The sequence below is a fragment of the Leptosomus discolor genome, chromosome 3, assembly GCF_034619465.1.
Source record: "Leptosomus discolor isolate bLepDis1 chromosome 3, bLepDis1.hap2, whole genome shotgun sequence".
Classification (NCBI taxonomy): domain Eukaryota; kingdom Metazoa; phylum Chordata; class Aves; order Leptosomiformes; family Leptosomidae; genus Leptosomus; species Leptosomus discolor.
This window is the reverse complement of record NC_141393.1, coordinates 60739858-60755430: the sequence shown is the minus strand read 5'-3', so window position 1 is coordinate 60755430 and position 15573 is coordinate 60739858. Positions and strand designations below refer to the sequence as shown.

At 42.1% G+C, this 15573-nt stretch overlaps 1 protein-coding gene across 1 annotated transcript in view; it reads right to left on the bottom strand.

Moving 5' to 3' along the window:
• Positions 1-15573, bottom strand: part of ROR1 (ROR family WNT receptor 1) — a 167587-nt gene that overhangs the window by 45987 nt on the left and 106027 nt on the right. The window contains exon 2 of the mRNA XM_086462456.1: positions 7326-7397. Within this exon, the coding sequence (XP_086318582.1) occupies positions 7326-7397 (72 nt within the window). The remainder of the gene's footprint in view (positions 1-7325; positions 7398-15573) is intronic.

Sequence of the window (15573 nt, the reverse complement as noted above, 5' to 3'; positions counted from 1 at the left end):
CTCATTGGAGAAAGTTAACAACGCAGAGCCCACCCAGCCTGAAGACACTGGAGGGGCTTGCTGTTGTTCCATATGTTCAAATGACTTGAGTTTTAAGCTAAAGAAGGAACCAGCAGGATTTCTGACTGAAGTGTGGCCATAGACAGAGCACATACTTCTCAGTTGGAAAAAGGATTAACCACTGATTGCTTGATCTGCCCATAACTCACAAAGGAGGACAACTCCCGGCAGGTCTGATCTGTGGGTCTGAGCAACAGACCCTTGTTATTAAAAGGGGCAAAAGGAAGACTCGCGGCTGGAATTTCACTTATTTTAAATGAATAAAAATAGAGGAATGACAGTGGCAGGAAAGGGATACCACACTCAACCCACGATTTGGCAACCTGTATGAAGAATATCACAGTTGAAGAAGTCCAGACAATCATGCGGAAATACTCAATGTCAACTTATTGGGACAAAAAGAAATACTCTACTGCCTTTCCTTGCCCAGCTTATTTTGAAACGAGTTTCCTCAGCAACATGTATGTGCAAGACTCAATTCAGGGGCTGCAGCTGTGTGTTGGGCTTTCTCTTCTCACACACTATCTAGAGGGTTTAGTGCCACCCAAGGATAATTTACTGAACTGAAACAAGCTGACCACTGCCCGAGGCTTTACGGCTTTTTCAGATGTCCACAAGTGACATTCACTGTATTTGGGATCCTCAGAATCAATCGCTACTTTCTGATAATTAGCAGTTTAGAGATTGCCCTGGGCCACAAGGGAGAGAGGGCTAGTGGAGGGAAACCAGAGCACAGATGCCTGCAGACGTCCCAAAAATTATCTGGTGCTGAGCACCTGAATCCCATTGCATTTGGATAGGAACGGGACAATTCACTGCCCTTCATGCCAGTGTGAATTCTTAATACACGTTTGAGAGTTCACATCTGCCTTTTGCTTTATGAGTCAACTTTCAGGTTTAAGGACAGATGTCTTAGTGATAGCTTTGACGCTATAATCTGGCAAGGAGAAATTAAGCTTTTCTTTACTCAGGAACCAGTTTTATAGCACAAGTAGGAAGCCTCTAAACTTTATCACAAAAAAAGTGATTTGGAATAGGTAAACAAATGTCCACATCCAGCTATAAACCCAACTACTGAAAACCATCAAGGGATTTTGTTGTCACTTTAGAAGCTGCTCTGCAGTAAAGAGCCACGTACAAAATCTCAAGCTATTAAAGGAAGGGTGTATAGAAAGGTATGTGCCTTAAGATTAATGCTGTAGAGTCAAAGAAAAGCTGTTATTTTTGACATTTTGACATAGCATCACTTTAGGATCTGGTTCTTATTAGCCCTTTCTGTGCCTTTTAAAGCTCTATTTTTTTTTTTAAACCAAAAATGTCAGGAAATTTGGAACAGAAACTTACAATAAAACACGTCCCTTGACCCTCTGATCTATCAATCTTTCAAATAAACAAAGATAGCTGGATGAGCCAGGAAAAGGTTATTACATATAGTTACCTTATGTATAATGGTCAGATATTCACTGCATGCACTGAGGTTATATAAAAAAGTCCAACATAAGTGAAGCATTTTGTGAAAGATTTTTGCCATGAATGCGCAACTTTGCTCAGGGTGGTTTCTTTTTCAGGTTGTGTTCTGTGACCTTCAAATTTCACACCCTGTATTATTTATAAATGAGACATTCAAGAAACACAAATTCTCAAATAAAAACGTACACTCTGTCAGTGGAAAAGCAAACAAAAGGAGCTAATGTACTGTGGCTAAAAAAATTTTCAAACAAAGTAGCAGTAATTTACTGCCTCGCTACTAACGGGACCCCACAAATAGAATCAGAATCCTGAGCCCCATCAGGAGAGCTTGATTTACCAAATATCCCCCAGATAATAAAGGAAAATAAAAAGGTAAATTGTGCATGAATGTGAAAGCTGTAATTCTTCCCCTTTCACCACGCGTATCGAATTCACATCCAGTGATTTCAAAAGAAACTCTGGAAATCTCTAAAGAATTGGGGCTAAAGTTAGGAGGCCTCGATCCACCTGGTTTTCTCCACATTCGGTTTTATGTTTTTTAAGATGTAGTCTGCCTAAGAGTCAAATTCTCCCTGGGACATCAGAAAGATTTTCCCTATAAGAGCTTATAGCCAGGTCATATCCCTGCCTGGAAAGACTTGCCAAGGTGACAGCTTTAGCCTGGATTCATCAGTAAGGACAGCAAGGCTTGATGCTCCCCTTGGGAAGCCTCCAGACCCAGAGGGTCTGTCAGCAGCATGTACCCACCAGGCTGTCCTGCAGCCCCTTCTGCACTCCAAGACCTCCTCTTGCGCTGTAGCCACACAAGCCACCCTGCCAGGGGATGTTCTGCCTGCACAAGGACCTTCAAGAAGCGAATGACACACAGTCCCACACACAGGGTAGTGGAGCAAATACTGCAGCTCTCCCATCCCCTGTTTCAGCCTTCCGCAGTTATTTTCTGCTCTGGATCCCCAGACCACCCCATGGGAGGGATGCTTGCTACAGGTGATCCTTCTATTGATATGCCTTTGAATACTTAAGGATAAATCCCAGCTTAACCTTAAACTACTGAGTGATTTGGGGTGCATTTTGTAAAATCTTGACTCTTCCTGCCAAGCTCTCTGCTTTCCCTATAACACCTGGAGCACCATGAGACTGCTAAGTGCTGCTGCAGCAGTCACTATGCCACACAGAGAGGCTGTGAGCAGTTGGGAGCTCGAAGCCCAGGCTTGGGATTGTGGATGTCTGGAAATGAAAATGGTTCCCAAGCCCTGAATCATTCTAACATTTTATACTTGCTTGCCAAAGCAGATAAGCCATGTAAAGGAAAAGGAAAATAGGCAGTATCTGCAAAAATTCACACTAATAGGTTTTCTTTGGAAATTGAAGGACCAAGTGAAGAGCTCCTGGGAAAAGGAGGGGACTGGCAATGAGATAACATGCTGCACCCCAGCACCAGTGTCCTCAGCTCTAGCCCAACCATGGCCAGGACATGTCCTTGTGCACAGTCAGGGAGCTGCCACAATGAAATGGGCTCCTGAGGAGGCTGCAGGTGGGCATGAGGAGACTGGGGAGGACCCGATCAGGGGAAGCTGCAGTGACGGCATCGTTCCCTCATCAGTCCCGTAGAGACTCCATTCCCAGTGAACGTCCACTGAAGTTGAATCCTACTCACAGTTAAAAGAAAATAATATTTCAAAGCTGACTCTTTCTTGGCAAAGACTCCAATGTTATCTTTACCTAAGGATGAAGAGTTCCCAAACAATTCCTCTACTGTACCAGATGTAAATAGGCTCTCATTCAAATTCAGGCCTATCTATTTCTTTGTAAATAAACTTACATCTGATGGAAGGAAAAGCCTGTCCTTCCACAACTGTTTTTGTGGAAGAAAAGCAGCTGAATGAAGGGCTCTTCACCTTTTTAAATAAGGATGAGGGTAAAGAAGAGCTCATGGTAAATCAGAAGCTTTCTCAAACAAAGAGCTGGAGCAGCAGCTTGTCCTGTGGCATAAAGGAAGAGAGGGGACGCAAGTCACAGTGAAGGAGAAATGAGAAACCAGAGTGCCCTAAACAACAGGAAGAAAAAATAGGGGGAAAAGTGCCGGGGCCGCCTGCCTTGCTCCCTTGCCCACTGGCACAGCCCCCCAAAAAATTGTATTAAAGAACAGAGCACAGTCTCTGAAAGCCAGCACCAGGGCAGAGCATCCTTGTGAACTCCACTTAGCCCCCTGTTTCATCTGGCCTTTTTGTTTTGCCTCAGATATCACCTATTGCCACAGATCATTTCAAACGATTTCTGGATAAGAAAATTGCTTTAGGCTACCAAGAGCAAACAGCTGTGCTGTGGCGAGTGTCAGGAGTGGTTATAAGCCTGGTTCAACGGGGCCATGTAGGAGCACACACAGGACTTCTCTGAGCCTTCACGGAGCAATGAGCTACGGTCCCTGCTGGACGTCTCGAGGGAAATCTCAATCAGCAACTTGGGGGAGAAAAGCTTCATGGTCCTGCCACTGACCCCCTGAGATGGGCCTTTTCCTACCGCCAGAGCCCCCTTGTTTCCCTGAAGTTCACTTATTTTTCCTTATATAATTAAATATTTATTGGATCACATTTTCATTTCTCTTCTTCCCTCTTGGCTTTCCCTCTGCACACCATGATTTACCAGTCAGAAAAAGAGAGAGAAATGCTCGTAGCTAAATTTCCCCTATCTTAAAAGTGATTATTTTTTATTTTTTTATGCACAGTTTGTTTGTTTTTTTAAGGTTTTGGTGAGAAACCACCTCCTCCCTCCCATCAATCGTTGCTTTCAACAACTCTTCACGGGTGGCTGCGTCTCTTTTAAATTCATTTCCTGTTAAAAAGAATAAACAGTCAACTGTTTAATGCTGTCAATTTAGCTTATTTAATAGAAATTGAAACCTGAATAGGGCTCAGTTGTAAGATAATCACTGCAGAACTCACTGAGCTAGGGAAAGCACCATACTAAGTAATTATTTCAAAATGCAGAATATTGTTTAGCAAGACTATGAGCTGTTCCTCCTTCCCAAACACAGGAGACATATTGGAGGAAGAGAAGCTCATTTCCAAAAGGCAGCAGGTAGAGTTAGAGCCACTTAAAGCGGACAGCCATTTAATTGGGAAATTTGGCTGGAAACCACTTTCATGTGGTGAACTTAATAGGCTTTAAAATGAGTTTTACTGGGACGCCTGTGTGACCTCATGGCTGACTGCAGCAAAGACAAGTGGATGTTGATTTCTTGAGATGCTTGTTTGCAAAAGAAATGGAAACTAAGTGCACGCCTAATTTTCATCTCTGAGGTTTCAACTCACCAAGCCGGCATGCGCTGCAGTATATTTGGCTTTATACAAGTGAGAGTTTCAAAGACCTTCCGCAGAAACAGCAGTTCCCACATTAAAGCCCTTGCTTCTTTCTTAGACAAGACAAAACGTGTGTGCCTTATTTTGCTTGTAGGCACATGGGGAGAATCCGCCCCTCTGACTAAGCTTTTTGGGCAGCAAATACATTTTAATCACATATGTAAATCCGTGTTTAGGTGTGTAAGCTTACAGCAGTCTAAATGCTAATCAGCTCGAGCAAAGGGGCCGGTAATCCCCCAGGAATGCAGCATTCAACCCAATGAGTGGTAATTGCCGCATTCCAGGTGGATTAGAAGCCTGTAATTTCATTTTACCTGTTTCTGACAATATAGCTCAGGAACAGGTGCCGTGGAAGCAACACAGACAATGGTTTCATTACCAACGTAGAGGCCAGGCACAGAAAGTATAAGCTTTGCTTTGAGCAATAGGATGACTCAACGTCCAGGACAGTGGCAGTCGCCCCAAATTTTACCTCTACTAGGTCTGGAGCTGCTGCTTTCCGACAGAGCTGGCACACTGGCAGCCAGGGTAGGACACCTGATCCCTGGCTGATACAACCTGGAGTGCAGAGCATTTTGAAGGCAGCAGATGCCAGAGGAGGCAGGCGGTCCATGCTGCCACCAGGCACCTTCCTCTGTTTCCTAGCTAAATCAGTCAAACCATGGCTTTGGAGAGTGCCCACATGGGGCACTTGCTCCTGAAAAAAAGGAGCATTTGAACTACCAGCTAAGAGAAAGCAAATTATGGTTTAAAAATCACACTGGTCATAAGAAACTAGTCTAGACATAATATCCCATTAGGAATAACAACAAAGCTACAGTAAATACAATTTACTGTAAAATTACATTATCTTCAATATCTCTTCTGCACTTTCCCCTCTATCTAGGTTTTGGGAGGCACACAGCTTGCCCTGCAATACATAGCAACCTCTGGGCACTTTACCAAATGAACCCTTGGGCTCACAGTGGAGGACAAAGACTGTATCACTGATGATCAATTGCAAAAAATATTTCTACGGTGTCAACAAAGTGCGACCTTGTCTTCTTCTGTGATCATGGGGTGGGTTCCTACCGAAAAATCTAACCTGTAAGTTAATAAAGGTTGCCTGTCAAGGATACCATAAAAGGCCTGAATTAAGACTGCCTGATTGCCTTCTCTCTGGCTTCTCCTGACTTTTGAGTCTTTGGCTTTGCGGTCTTAACCTGCCTTTTCTAGGCCACTTATTTATTTCTTACTTTTTGAAAAACCAAACAAAGCTGCCAAACAAGTAAAGAAACATGTAGGCATCCTGTCTGGGGGAACCACTGCCCCCACTTCTCCGCAGCTTCCCTGAGCACAGTCCAGACCTGCCATGGGCACCTGGATGAATCACTGCAGTGGGATAACACATCCATTCTGTCAACGCCTTCTGTCAGTAGTGTGCTGTGAATTGGGAATTCTCTGCTTAATGACTACATGCTTTCCTCCCTTCCCACCAGCAAGCACAGGCCCTTTGACTTTCGTCTTCTCCAATGTGTCCTGGACCACCAGAAAGTCCTGCTTCTTCCCTGGTGGGAAGGCAGATGTGAGTCAACTTTGCCTTAAAGTATTCAGCATTACATATTCTCTTCATACTTAAGAACAGAAAACATCTTTATGCATAAACATAATACATTATGAACACATGTTCATAAAAAACATGAACAAAATACAGAAAAAAACATCTGGAAAAAACATCTGTGGCACAACTCCACTATGGGAAATTTCAGTCTAAATAGTTAATGGTTGGCAAAGTTATAAGCAAATGAAAAGAGAAGTTGATAAATTGCACAGTTAGTGTGGCTAATAGAATCCTCCACTGTAAATGTTACGTTAGAAGCATTTCAAAGTCCAGATTGACTCAGGAGCTGTAGGACACTGCCTTGCAATAAGGGCTCGAGGAAGCTAAGCAATTTAGCTTAAATAATAGGTGGTGCATAATTTACAAAATGAAGGCGAATGAGAAATACATCCATTTTTTTTTACCATATATATACACCCTTCCGAGAGCTCCAAATCACACAATTACCACCTGCAAATGTGTTTTCCCCCTCTATTAATTTAAAGACTCAAAATTTCGTAACAAAACACATCGAGACAAACTGACTGTCTGATGCTTGTTAATTTTGAGTTCAAATCCTAAGATCCACCAGACAAAATGTCAAACAGTTCATAAACCAACAGAACTCACATCTTGAAATATTTTTACCACATGGGACATTTTACTGGTACAAGAAACGAGCACAGCATTCTCCAGAAATCACAGAACCACACATAATTAAATGTCAAATGATCACAAGGCAAACAAAGTTTATCTTAAATGCCCCCTCGCCCATTTGCTTGCTGATTTGGCCAAGAGAAGAAGCAGAATTGAGAATTAAAATCTGATTTCACATCTACTTTTTTCTGTACACTTACCTTTATCTAATTCACTTGAGATGTTCCATGACGATGTAGGCATAAAATCAGCAACAACTGATGAATTTACTCCTGGAAGGGAAAACCAGAAAAAAAACAGATGCTGTTAATATATCGATTCTGTACCATTAGGAGAGTAAGAGGCATTTATAAAGCCGCTGTCACAGTAATAAAATTATTTGAAGAACAGCAGCTATTAAAATGCACTTGATGCTGTGTTGGCAGGCTGAGACATATGGGTAGCAGAACCAGCGAAGTGGAAAAAGGCAAAGGGCCAGCGCTGGCATTTGTTTTGCAATGCTGTCACTGTGAGGCCTTGTGTTAATTAAGCAACCAATCTTGGAGATGTATTTGGCCCACCTTAAAATCTCTCCACGAGTTTTATAGAGGCAGAATGACTCTGCAGTGTTACAGCTAAGAGAAACACAAATGCTATGAGGTTCCTGAACATGTTATCTATTAACATTTACAAGCAATTTTAATCCTGCAAACCCACGGGCAAGAGAAGAGACACAGTTTAAGCACTGAAGTTAACAGGGCTACTTGTATGAAAAATCCTTCCACGACTCATGTAAACACAGGCTGGAAAGACTGATCTGAACATCAGTAGCATTTTCTCATTGCTATGATACTTTTTTTCTTTTCAAGAAAAAGTTGAATGGTGACTTTAGCCTTCACTTATATTTTCACCTTTTATTTTAACACGCAAACAGTAAGTCGTACGGAGGATGGTGCTAAAGGAACTGCCAGGATACTTCCAGCCTCAGCTATAGGCCATGGTAAAACACCTTCCTGTATCTGAACGATGATTTTATCAGACACCCGTATGAGGACTCTGGTGTGTAACCGCTGCCATAGCACTCGCCACATCCCAACAGGTTGTGGTGGCCAGCTGCAGTATCCGTGATGAGACCTTTGTTGGGCTCCCTGAGGGTCTTTGCAAACCCATGTTCAGCAGCGTAAACCCATTGTCGCATGGTGGGGAAGGAATTACTGTCCCCCTGTAACAGCTGACCCACATGTGCCTTACAAGGCTCTTCAGGCATTTGGCAAGGACTGCTTTTGGAATGCAATCTCTCAGAGTCGACTCCCAGGGATTAATACACATATAAACGAGCTTCAGCAAGTGATGGTGGGAAGGGTGAGAAAAAGGGGTGTGCACACACATTCCATGGCACGGAAACACAGTGCACCTCCTAATTCCCTGTGTCCACCCAGCCCCAGGAAACTTGACCTTGAAAAGGAGGAGAGCGATGCTGGACAGGAGTCCTACGGCACTCAACGTGGGAGAGGAGAGTGAATTTGACATTAAAACAAGCTGTGCTCAGTGTGTCAGCTCCCAATTTGAGCGAGATGCTGGAAAGACTCACTACAAATTAACTCCCTGCGGCCCACTTCCGCACCCTGGCTGGACCCTCAGGGCCGGGCGATCTCACCTGGTCCCATAAGTGCACAGCGAGGGCAGAGTCAGGATGCTGAGCATCAGCAGGATCCCAGATGAGAACAGGAATATTTTGAAGTGTATTGTTTTCATTTTGAAGCCATCCCTTTAGCTTGTTCCCAGACAGCTTTTAACTACAAACTAATTCCACTCATAAAAACTGTGGCAGTGCAAGGACATGCAAGGATGTTCTGCGTTTATTTGACCAGTTGGCAACTATTCTATTTCATTAAAAAATCACAAGAAAATTGTAAACACAAAGTCACACAAATGCATGAAGCAGTTAAGTTCAGATACAGCCACTACGCTTTCTATAAATACCGCCTTTCTTAAAAGCCCACCTGGTAGCACTGCTTATTTAAGACTCTGCCAAGCATTTCCAGTGTAAACACCGAATTTGAAGGCATTATAACTCACCTACAAACATGGCTCCTGGCCTGTGCAGATACGCAAGGCAGAAACCCACTGATGGGAACAGATCCTGAGCCCATGTAAAATGACATCACTCTGAAGTCAGCAGTGACACCTATTTACACGAGCTGAGGTTTCGGCCCACGGGGTCCACTCCACCTTATTCTTTACTTCTTAACAGTTGAGCTTCTTACCTAACCCAAATGTTAGGGACCACACGGCTGAAAGACGTGCAAGGTTTAAGGAAAACAAAAAAAAAAAAGAAAAGAGAGATCCAATGCTAATATCACCTTCATGGTGACCACAATGATTCAGGCAGCAGGACGCCATGGCTGATAGTGCCCAGGATTAGCTCTGAAGCTAAAGTGACAAATAACTGGCAGGCCAAATGCAGAACAGGATCCAGCTGGTGCTGGGCTGGTACTGGAGACTGGGATGCTTGATCTCCTACACCTCCTCTGGGCCCTTGTCCTTCCACCCCTCCTACACAAAAAAATGGTGCAGTTCCTGTAGGCGTGTGATAAAATCCCTCTGAGACAGAGATCAGAGGTGCCGTTGCCTCTCGCATCTCCTGTTGAGACCAAACAGGTTCATCTGTTATGTTCACAGGGCACCCACCGCTCAAACCCACGAGCAACAGGTTATGACCCCACAAATGAATCATGTTCTGCAAACAGCTAACATACATTAATGAAAACGAAAGAAAAAGTACTAACAATACTATGACCAAATACAGTATTTTGCTATTTAAAACTCCAGAGTGTTCATATTAATGTTTTCCTAAACAGGCTTTGAAAACATGACTGTGAATCTCTCAGAGCAGACATCCATCATCTGATCTACAGAAGAAACCACATTAGAAGACCAAACTTCACTATTTGTGAGACAGCTCTCCAGGCTGGTAACTGGTAATTTTCTGATATTCCTGAATTAAAGCTCCAACTTAGGAGGAAAGCATTACTGTGCCCTTAGTAAACATTGTATTTGATTGAAAGGAACATGCAGAGCAGCTACACAGCATGGGAACATATCACCAAATCAAAGTTAATGCAGAAAACAAAAGCATCCCAGAAAAGAAGTCCACGAGACATGCAGGAATTTAATTTCTAACTGTGATGACTTAAAATTGTTGTGCGTGAAAGCTAGAGCAGTGAAACCTCTCCTCGGTAAAACTATGCTATAACCTTCAGGCCAAATATGAAGTGCGGCCTGTTGGAAGGTGAGCTCCCACCCGGCCGTGGAGAGAGATGAGTCATGGATGGGAGAAGGATCAAAGCCTCGCTTGAGCTAACTCGTTCCTCCCCTGTAACCTCCTGCTCCTGCCTGATCCACCTCCCTCAGTAACTCTGCCTCCAGGAGGAAACTGGTTTGAAAAAAACAGACTGAGAATAAGCAGGACTTTCTTCCCTTTTGGGACCCACAGCGGGCTAGTGGGTCAAAAAGCTGGAGCACCAACAAGTTCACACAAAATGCAAGACACTATTCCACCCAAGACCTGGAGAAGACCAGGGAGCAGTGTTCGGCATCCATCACTCCACTCATCAATGGCCCATCCACTCACTTCACACAGCCTTTAAACTCCCACTAACCAACTGCTCTCTTCATCCTGTAAATCCCACATACAGGATCTGCACACAGCGACTTGCATTTGGGGCACTGGAACAGGCTTGTCCACGTGCTGTCACCATTAAAAAAAAAGAAAAAAAAATCTGCTTAATAATGCAACTGGATTTTAAATAAGGAATTTAACAATTAATCCTTAATTGTTAAAAAAATGATCTCCTGCTATAATTATTTGAACAGTAAGATTTGTTTTGAAAAAAAGTCAACCTGAGAAATGTGATCAGCAGAGAAGAACCATTATCCCATTAAGATTTTATTTATAGACGAAATCATTCCAGATGAATGATGAATCTTATCCTTAATATGGAAAGATAAGTATCTGTTCAAATCTCTATCGCTATTAAGAAACGTTGGTCTTAAGTTAATGAGAAATCACAACAGTCAATTATAACCCCTGTTAAAAGTGTATTCAAATACACTCCCCATAGAGAAGTTGGCTAATATCTGATTTCATTACCATATTGCCTAAGTGTAGAGTGAATTTCACACAAGTCATGCCTTTCAAAGCCTTTGTGATTAAATAAACTTCAATAAGGTTTACAGAAATCTGCCTCTGAAGAGAAACTACAGAGCTAGTTTTTATCACAGACACACACTACTGTCTCATTTTCTCACCAGAAGCTACCATTACTCAGTGCTCCAGTGTTTGTACTGTCACAGTTACAGACCCATCAAAAGGATAGAGCAGCCTCATCCCCTGGCCACGGAACCGAAAAGGAGAAGATCCAGGCCCCGTGCCTAGGCTAATTAATATCTCTGTGTGATGCATTTGTAACACAAAGTAAAGAGAATATAAGTCAAAACAGAAAGAAAAGAGATAACTAAGATGACACCAAACCCAGAAATTACTGAAGATTTTAATGGGGAATAAATTGGTTATACAGAAACAAAGCAGAGAGCAAAATAAGTCTAAGAATGTGGATATTCTGCTTGCAAGGCACTACAAGCAATGCATGAGGTCTGTATGGCTGCTAAGCGTAGGAATGTACACATCCAGCAGAAGTGTTGCCCCGGACAGGCTTTCTTCTCGGGTGCAGATATGAAAATCTTAGGTCTGGCAGGAACATATCTTTTTAAGGTGGAAGATGCAGCTAGATAAAACACGCAAACAAAAAATTCAAAGTGTCTTCTTAATGGCCATCCTCTGTCTTACTTCATATCACGCCAGTGGGTCATTCTATACCCTGATTTTATACCCTAATTATATAATAATATATATAATTGGGAGTAAGTTATTTTTTTCTAATACAAATATGAATGTGACTGCAATATACACAATCCAGATCTCACTGTAGAATACCCAAAACAGCAAAAAGATCAAGGAGGTATTTAGAGTAAGCAGGGAGTTGGAAGCCTGAGTAATAAGATAAACTGTACAAAATGAATGTTTAAACTAAATTAAAAAAAAAAGAACTTTTCCATTGCGAATCTCTTTCTGAAGCTGCGTAGAAAGCTCACCCCAAGTGAGATTTGTAATCCTATGAAGGAATTTGCCTAAGGAAGTGATAAAATCCCAATTTCATGAGACACTAAAAACAAGATTGGGCAAGACATTACTACAGACACAAACGGGAAGCTATCCCACGCTGTCAGGAGGGTCAAGACAGGGTAACTTAATAGGAGATTTGGGCACAGCTATTTTGGTCAAATCACTGATAAACTTTTTATAGCAGCAGCTCTACCAGAAACATCAATGCACCTTAAAGAGGGGAATAAAAATCTTCAGGAAATGGACTATTCAGCTATCCTACTCGAATATAATACTAGGAAAACAGGAATCATAGATAAAATTACACAGTCTTAGAGCAAAACCTAATTATACTAAATGCTCAGTATTTTTTGCTTTTCTGCACATTCCAGACCGACGCTTCATCTTTCTCTCTGTCTAGTTCCTACCTGACTGATCTCTTCCAGGATCTTCCCACAGATATGCCTCACGGCTGTTTTTCTTCTTAGTCATATCTCACTCATCTTCCTTTTTTGCCTTTTGCGTTTTCTGTTTTACTGATCCTTTGTGAGTTCCCCACACATTTTCATCTGATCTCCCAAGATATGGCGTTTTGCAATCAGCCAGTTACCAGCCTATCCACAGCCCACCCTGGAGGTGCTGAAGGAAATCTAGACATACTTTCTGCAGACTGTAATGGATACGACCTATTATTTACTAATTTTCTTGTCTGTTTAAAATTTGGCACCATCCTGAAATTTCCATAATAGACCTCAACTTTTGCTTATATCTTTAATGTGTGAAAGGGTTTTATTTTCCTGACATCAGTATATCTGTGAGTCAGTAGACATGTCTGCATTATACAATTCTTATGTTTCAAAAGGAGGCAGAAATCATAAATACTTCGATCAGTTGAATGAGACAAAACAGCATGAAGATGGGAAATTGTTGAGAGCAGTTCTGCTTTTCAAGTTAGGCAGGTATCTCTCAAGAAGACTACACTGCCTTTACCAGTATGCAATACCATAGGTCAATGACAATTCTTCCACTGATTCATTATGAATATACCAATTTCAGTACACAATGATGTGTAAAAGATACAGTATATATAGTCAACAGCAAACAGTCCATGGTAAAAATATACTCTTACGAACAGACTCAATCTTCCATGTTCAAGTGAGCTGCTGGCCCTTGCACTGCCAATTTAAATGTTTTGAAAGAGAAGAGCCTACAAATTATATGCAATAAAAACTGCTGGAGAACAGACTTTAACTAAAGATCTATCTGGTAAGCAAGATGAAACGCTGCATGATGGCATTTCTCCTTCAAATGCTTAATATTAACTAGTTAGCTTTACTCCACCTGGTTATCCTATGGCTGAGAAAGCAAGGGCAAAGCTTGTTCTGCCAAGACCTTGCATAGGCAGATCCAAGAGATGGAGTTTACCAGATGATTCCTGCAGAGTTCATGACTATTGTCATCACCGTGCCAGAAAATGCACTTTCTGCTAGCAAAGGACCTGCTGTGCCCACATATAAATAACACCTTTATTTCAGGTGAACACACATAGGGGCAGAGATGATATTGCATGATGCTAGTAACTTCCAAATGGTTAATTTTGTTCACGCTCTTAGAATGTAAAACTTTCAAGCATATCTATCGGTGATTGATGTGTACTATATCATTATTGATAGCCTGGGGAAGGTTAATAATTGGCATTAGGGAAATTTTCAACACCAACGAACAATTTGAGCTCTGTGGATTTCAAATATACAATACATTAATTTTCAGCTTCAAAAGTGAGTCATGCAGCAGGAGGATTTAATTTACTGCAGGACTGGAAATTGTTAGGAACTTCATTTATACCAAGCCTATTCCGTTTACCAGAGCACCCTGTCACTGCTACTGGCACTTTCATCAGCATATATGCAATGAATAACCTCTCTACCTGGGAGTCTTTCTAAACGCCTCATGCTCCCAAGGGCTAGAGATAAATTGAAGGATTAGCCCATTTATGATGCACCATTGGAAAGAATCACGGTGTCCTATTTGGTATTACAGGGCAGGACGCCAACAGCACTGCATGCACCTGACACCTCTGCCTTACCTTTTCTTGCAGATCTGCTCTTTCCAGTGAGGATACACCAGGAAAGCTTTTGGCTCAAAGCTGGGCAGTCACTGGGGTTTCCTGTTCTTTCAGGATACCAGTAATACCCACCCCAAAAGGCGTACTAGGGAGATTAAAGCTTATTCTCAAACACATCGCTCTTAAGATTTGTTCTGGAATATCAACAGGTAATATCAGAAAATTATGTGATTGCCACGTACTGAATGCCTGCAAACTCTTAAAACACCTTTAAATGTTTTGGCAGTAGTCTAATGACACACACAAGTCAGGGCTGACTGCAGTATTTTTAGTAACTTGGTCTTCAGCTAAGGTCGTATCAGTTAAAAATTGTTTTCTGCCATGGGATCAGAGCCATCTCTTGGAAGAAGAGGTTTTTAAGAGGCCTTTTTTATATGCTAATATTTTAATCCTAAATTTCTAATTACTGAACTACAATTCCTTTTGATTGCAGCTATTAATTACAGATTATCATTAATGTTATATGGATTTAGAAGTCACTGTGGAATCTGGGTGCACTTTACATTGCTCTAAATTGGGTCATTAACAGTTCCACTTAAGAAGAGCAAAACACTGCACCCTGGAGCAACCCACAGCTTTAATGACAGGGAATGAAGAAAAGAAATGGCCAGTTGGCTGAACGCCAGCATTTCATAGCTCACAGTCGAGCCTTTGTGCTTATGAACTGTAGAAACGTGGCTAGAATGGCACTTCAATGCACGTTGACCAGTCGTGAACCTCAGGCGCATGAGCCTACCATAGAAAACGCTCTGCCCAGTGTTTCTGGGTGGAGCAGGCACGATCCTGCGCTGCATCAACTCATGGGACCTCTACCTTTTTCTAGGAAGACTTATTTGCACTCTGCTCAATCTGAAACAGAAGGGATGTGGAACCAAGATATTGGAGAAAGACATCATTTTCCTGCCTATCAAGGCACGGGTATCAGAGAGTCTGGTTGTTCTTCAGTAGTAGTAACCCTGGAAGGCAGCACAGCACAGCTATTTGTTAGGCAGACCTACAAAGGCTGGGAATTTGCATAATAAATGCAAATTTCCCATCTCTCCAAACCTGTCTGAAATAATATTGGATTTTCTTCCATGCCCTGAGCTATTCTCTTCCAAGCACCTCATAGTGGTGGAAAAAGAGAAGAGAAAGTGGAAGTGGGAACCACACAAAGGAAACTGGATGGCTGCAACAGAAG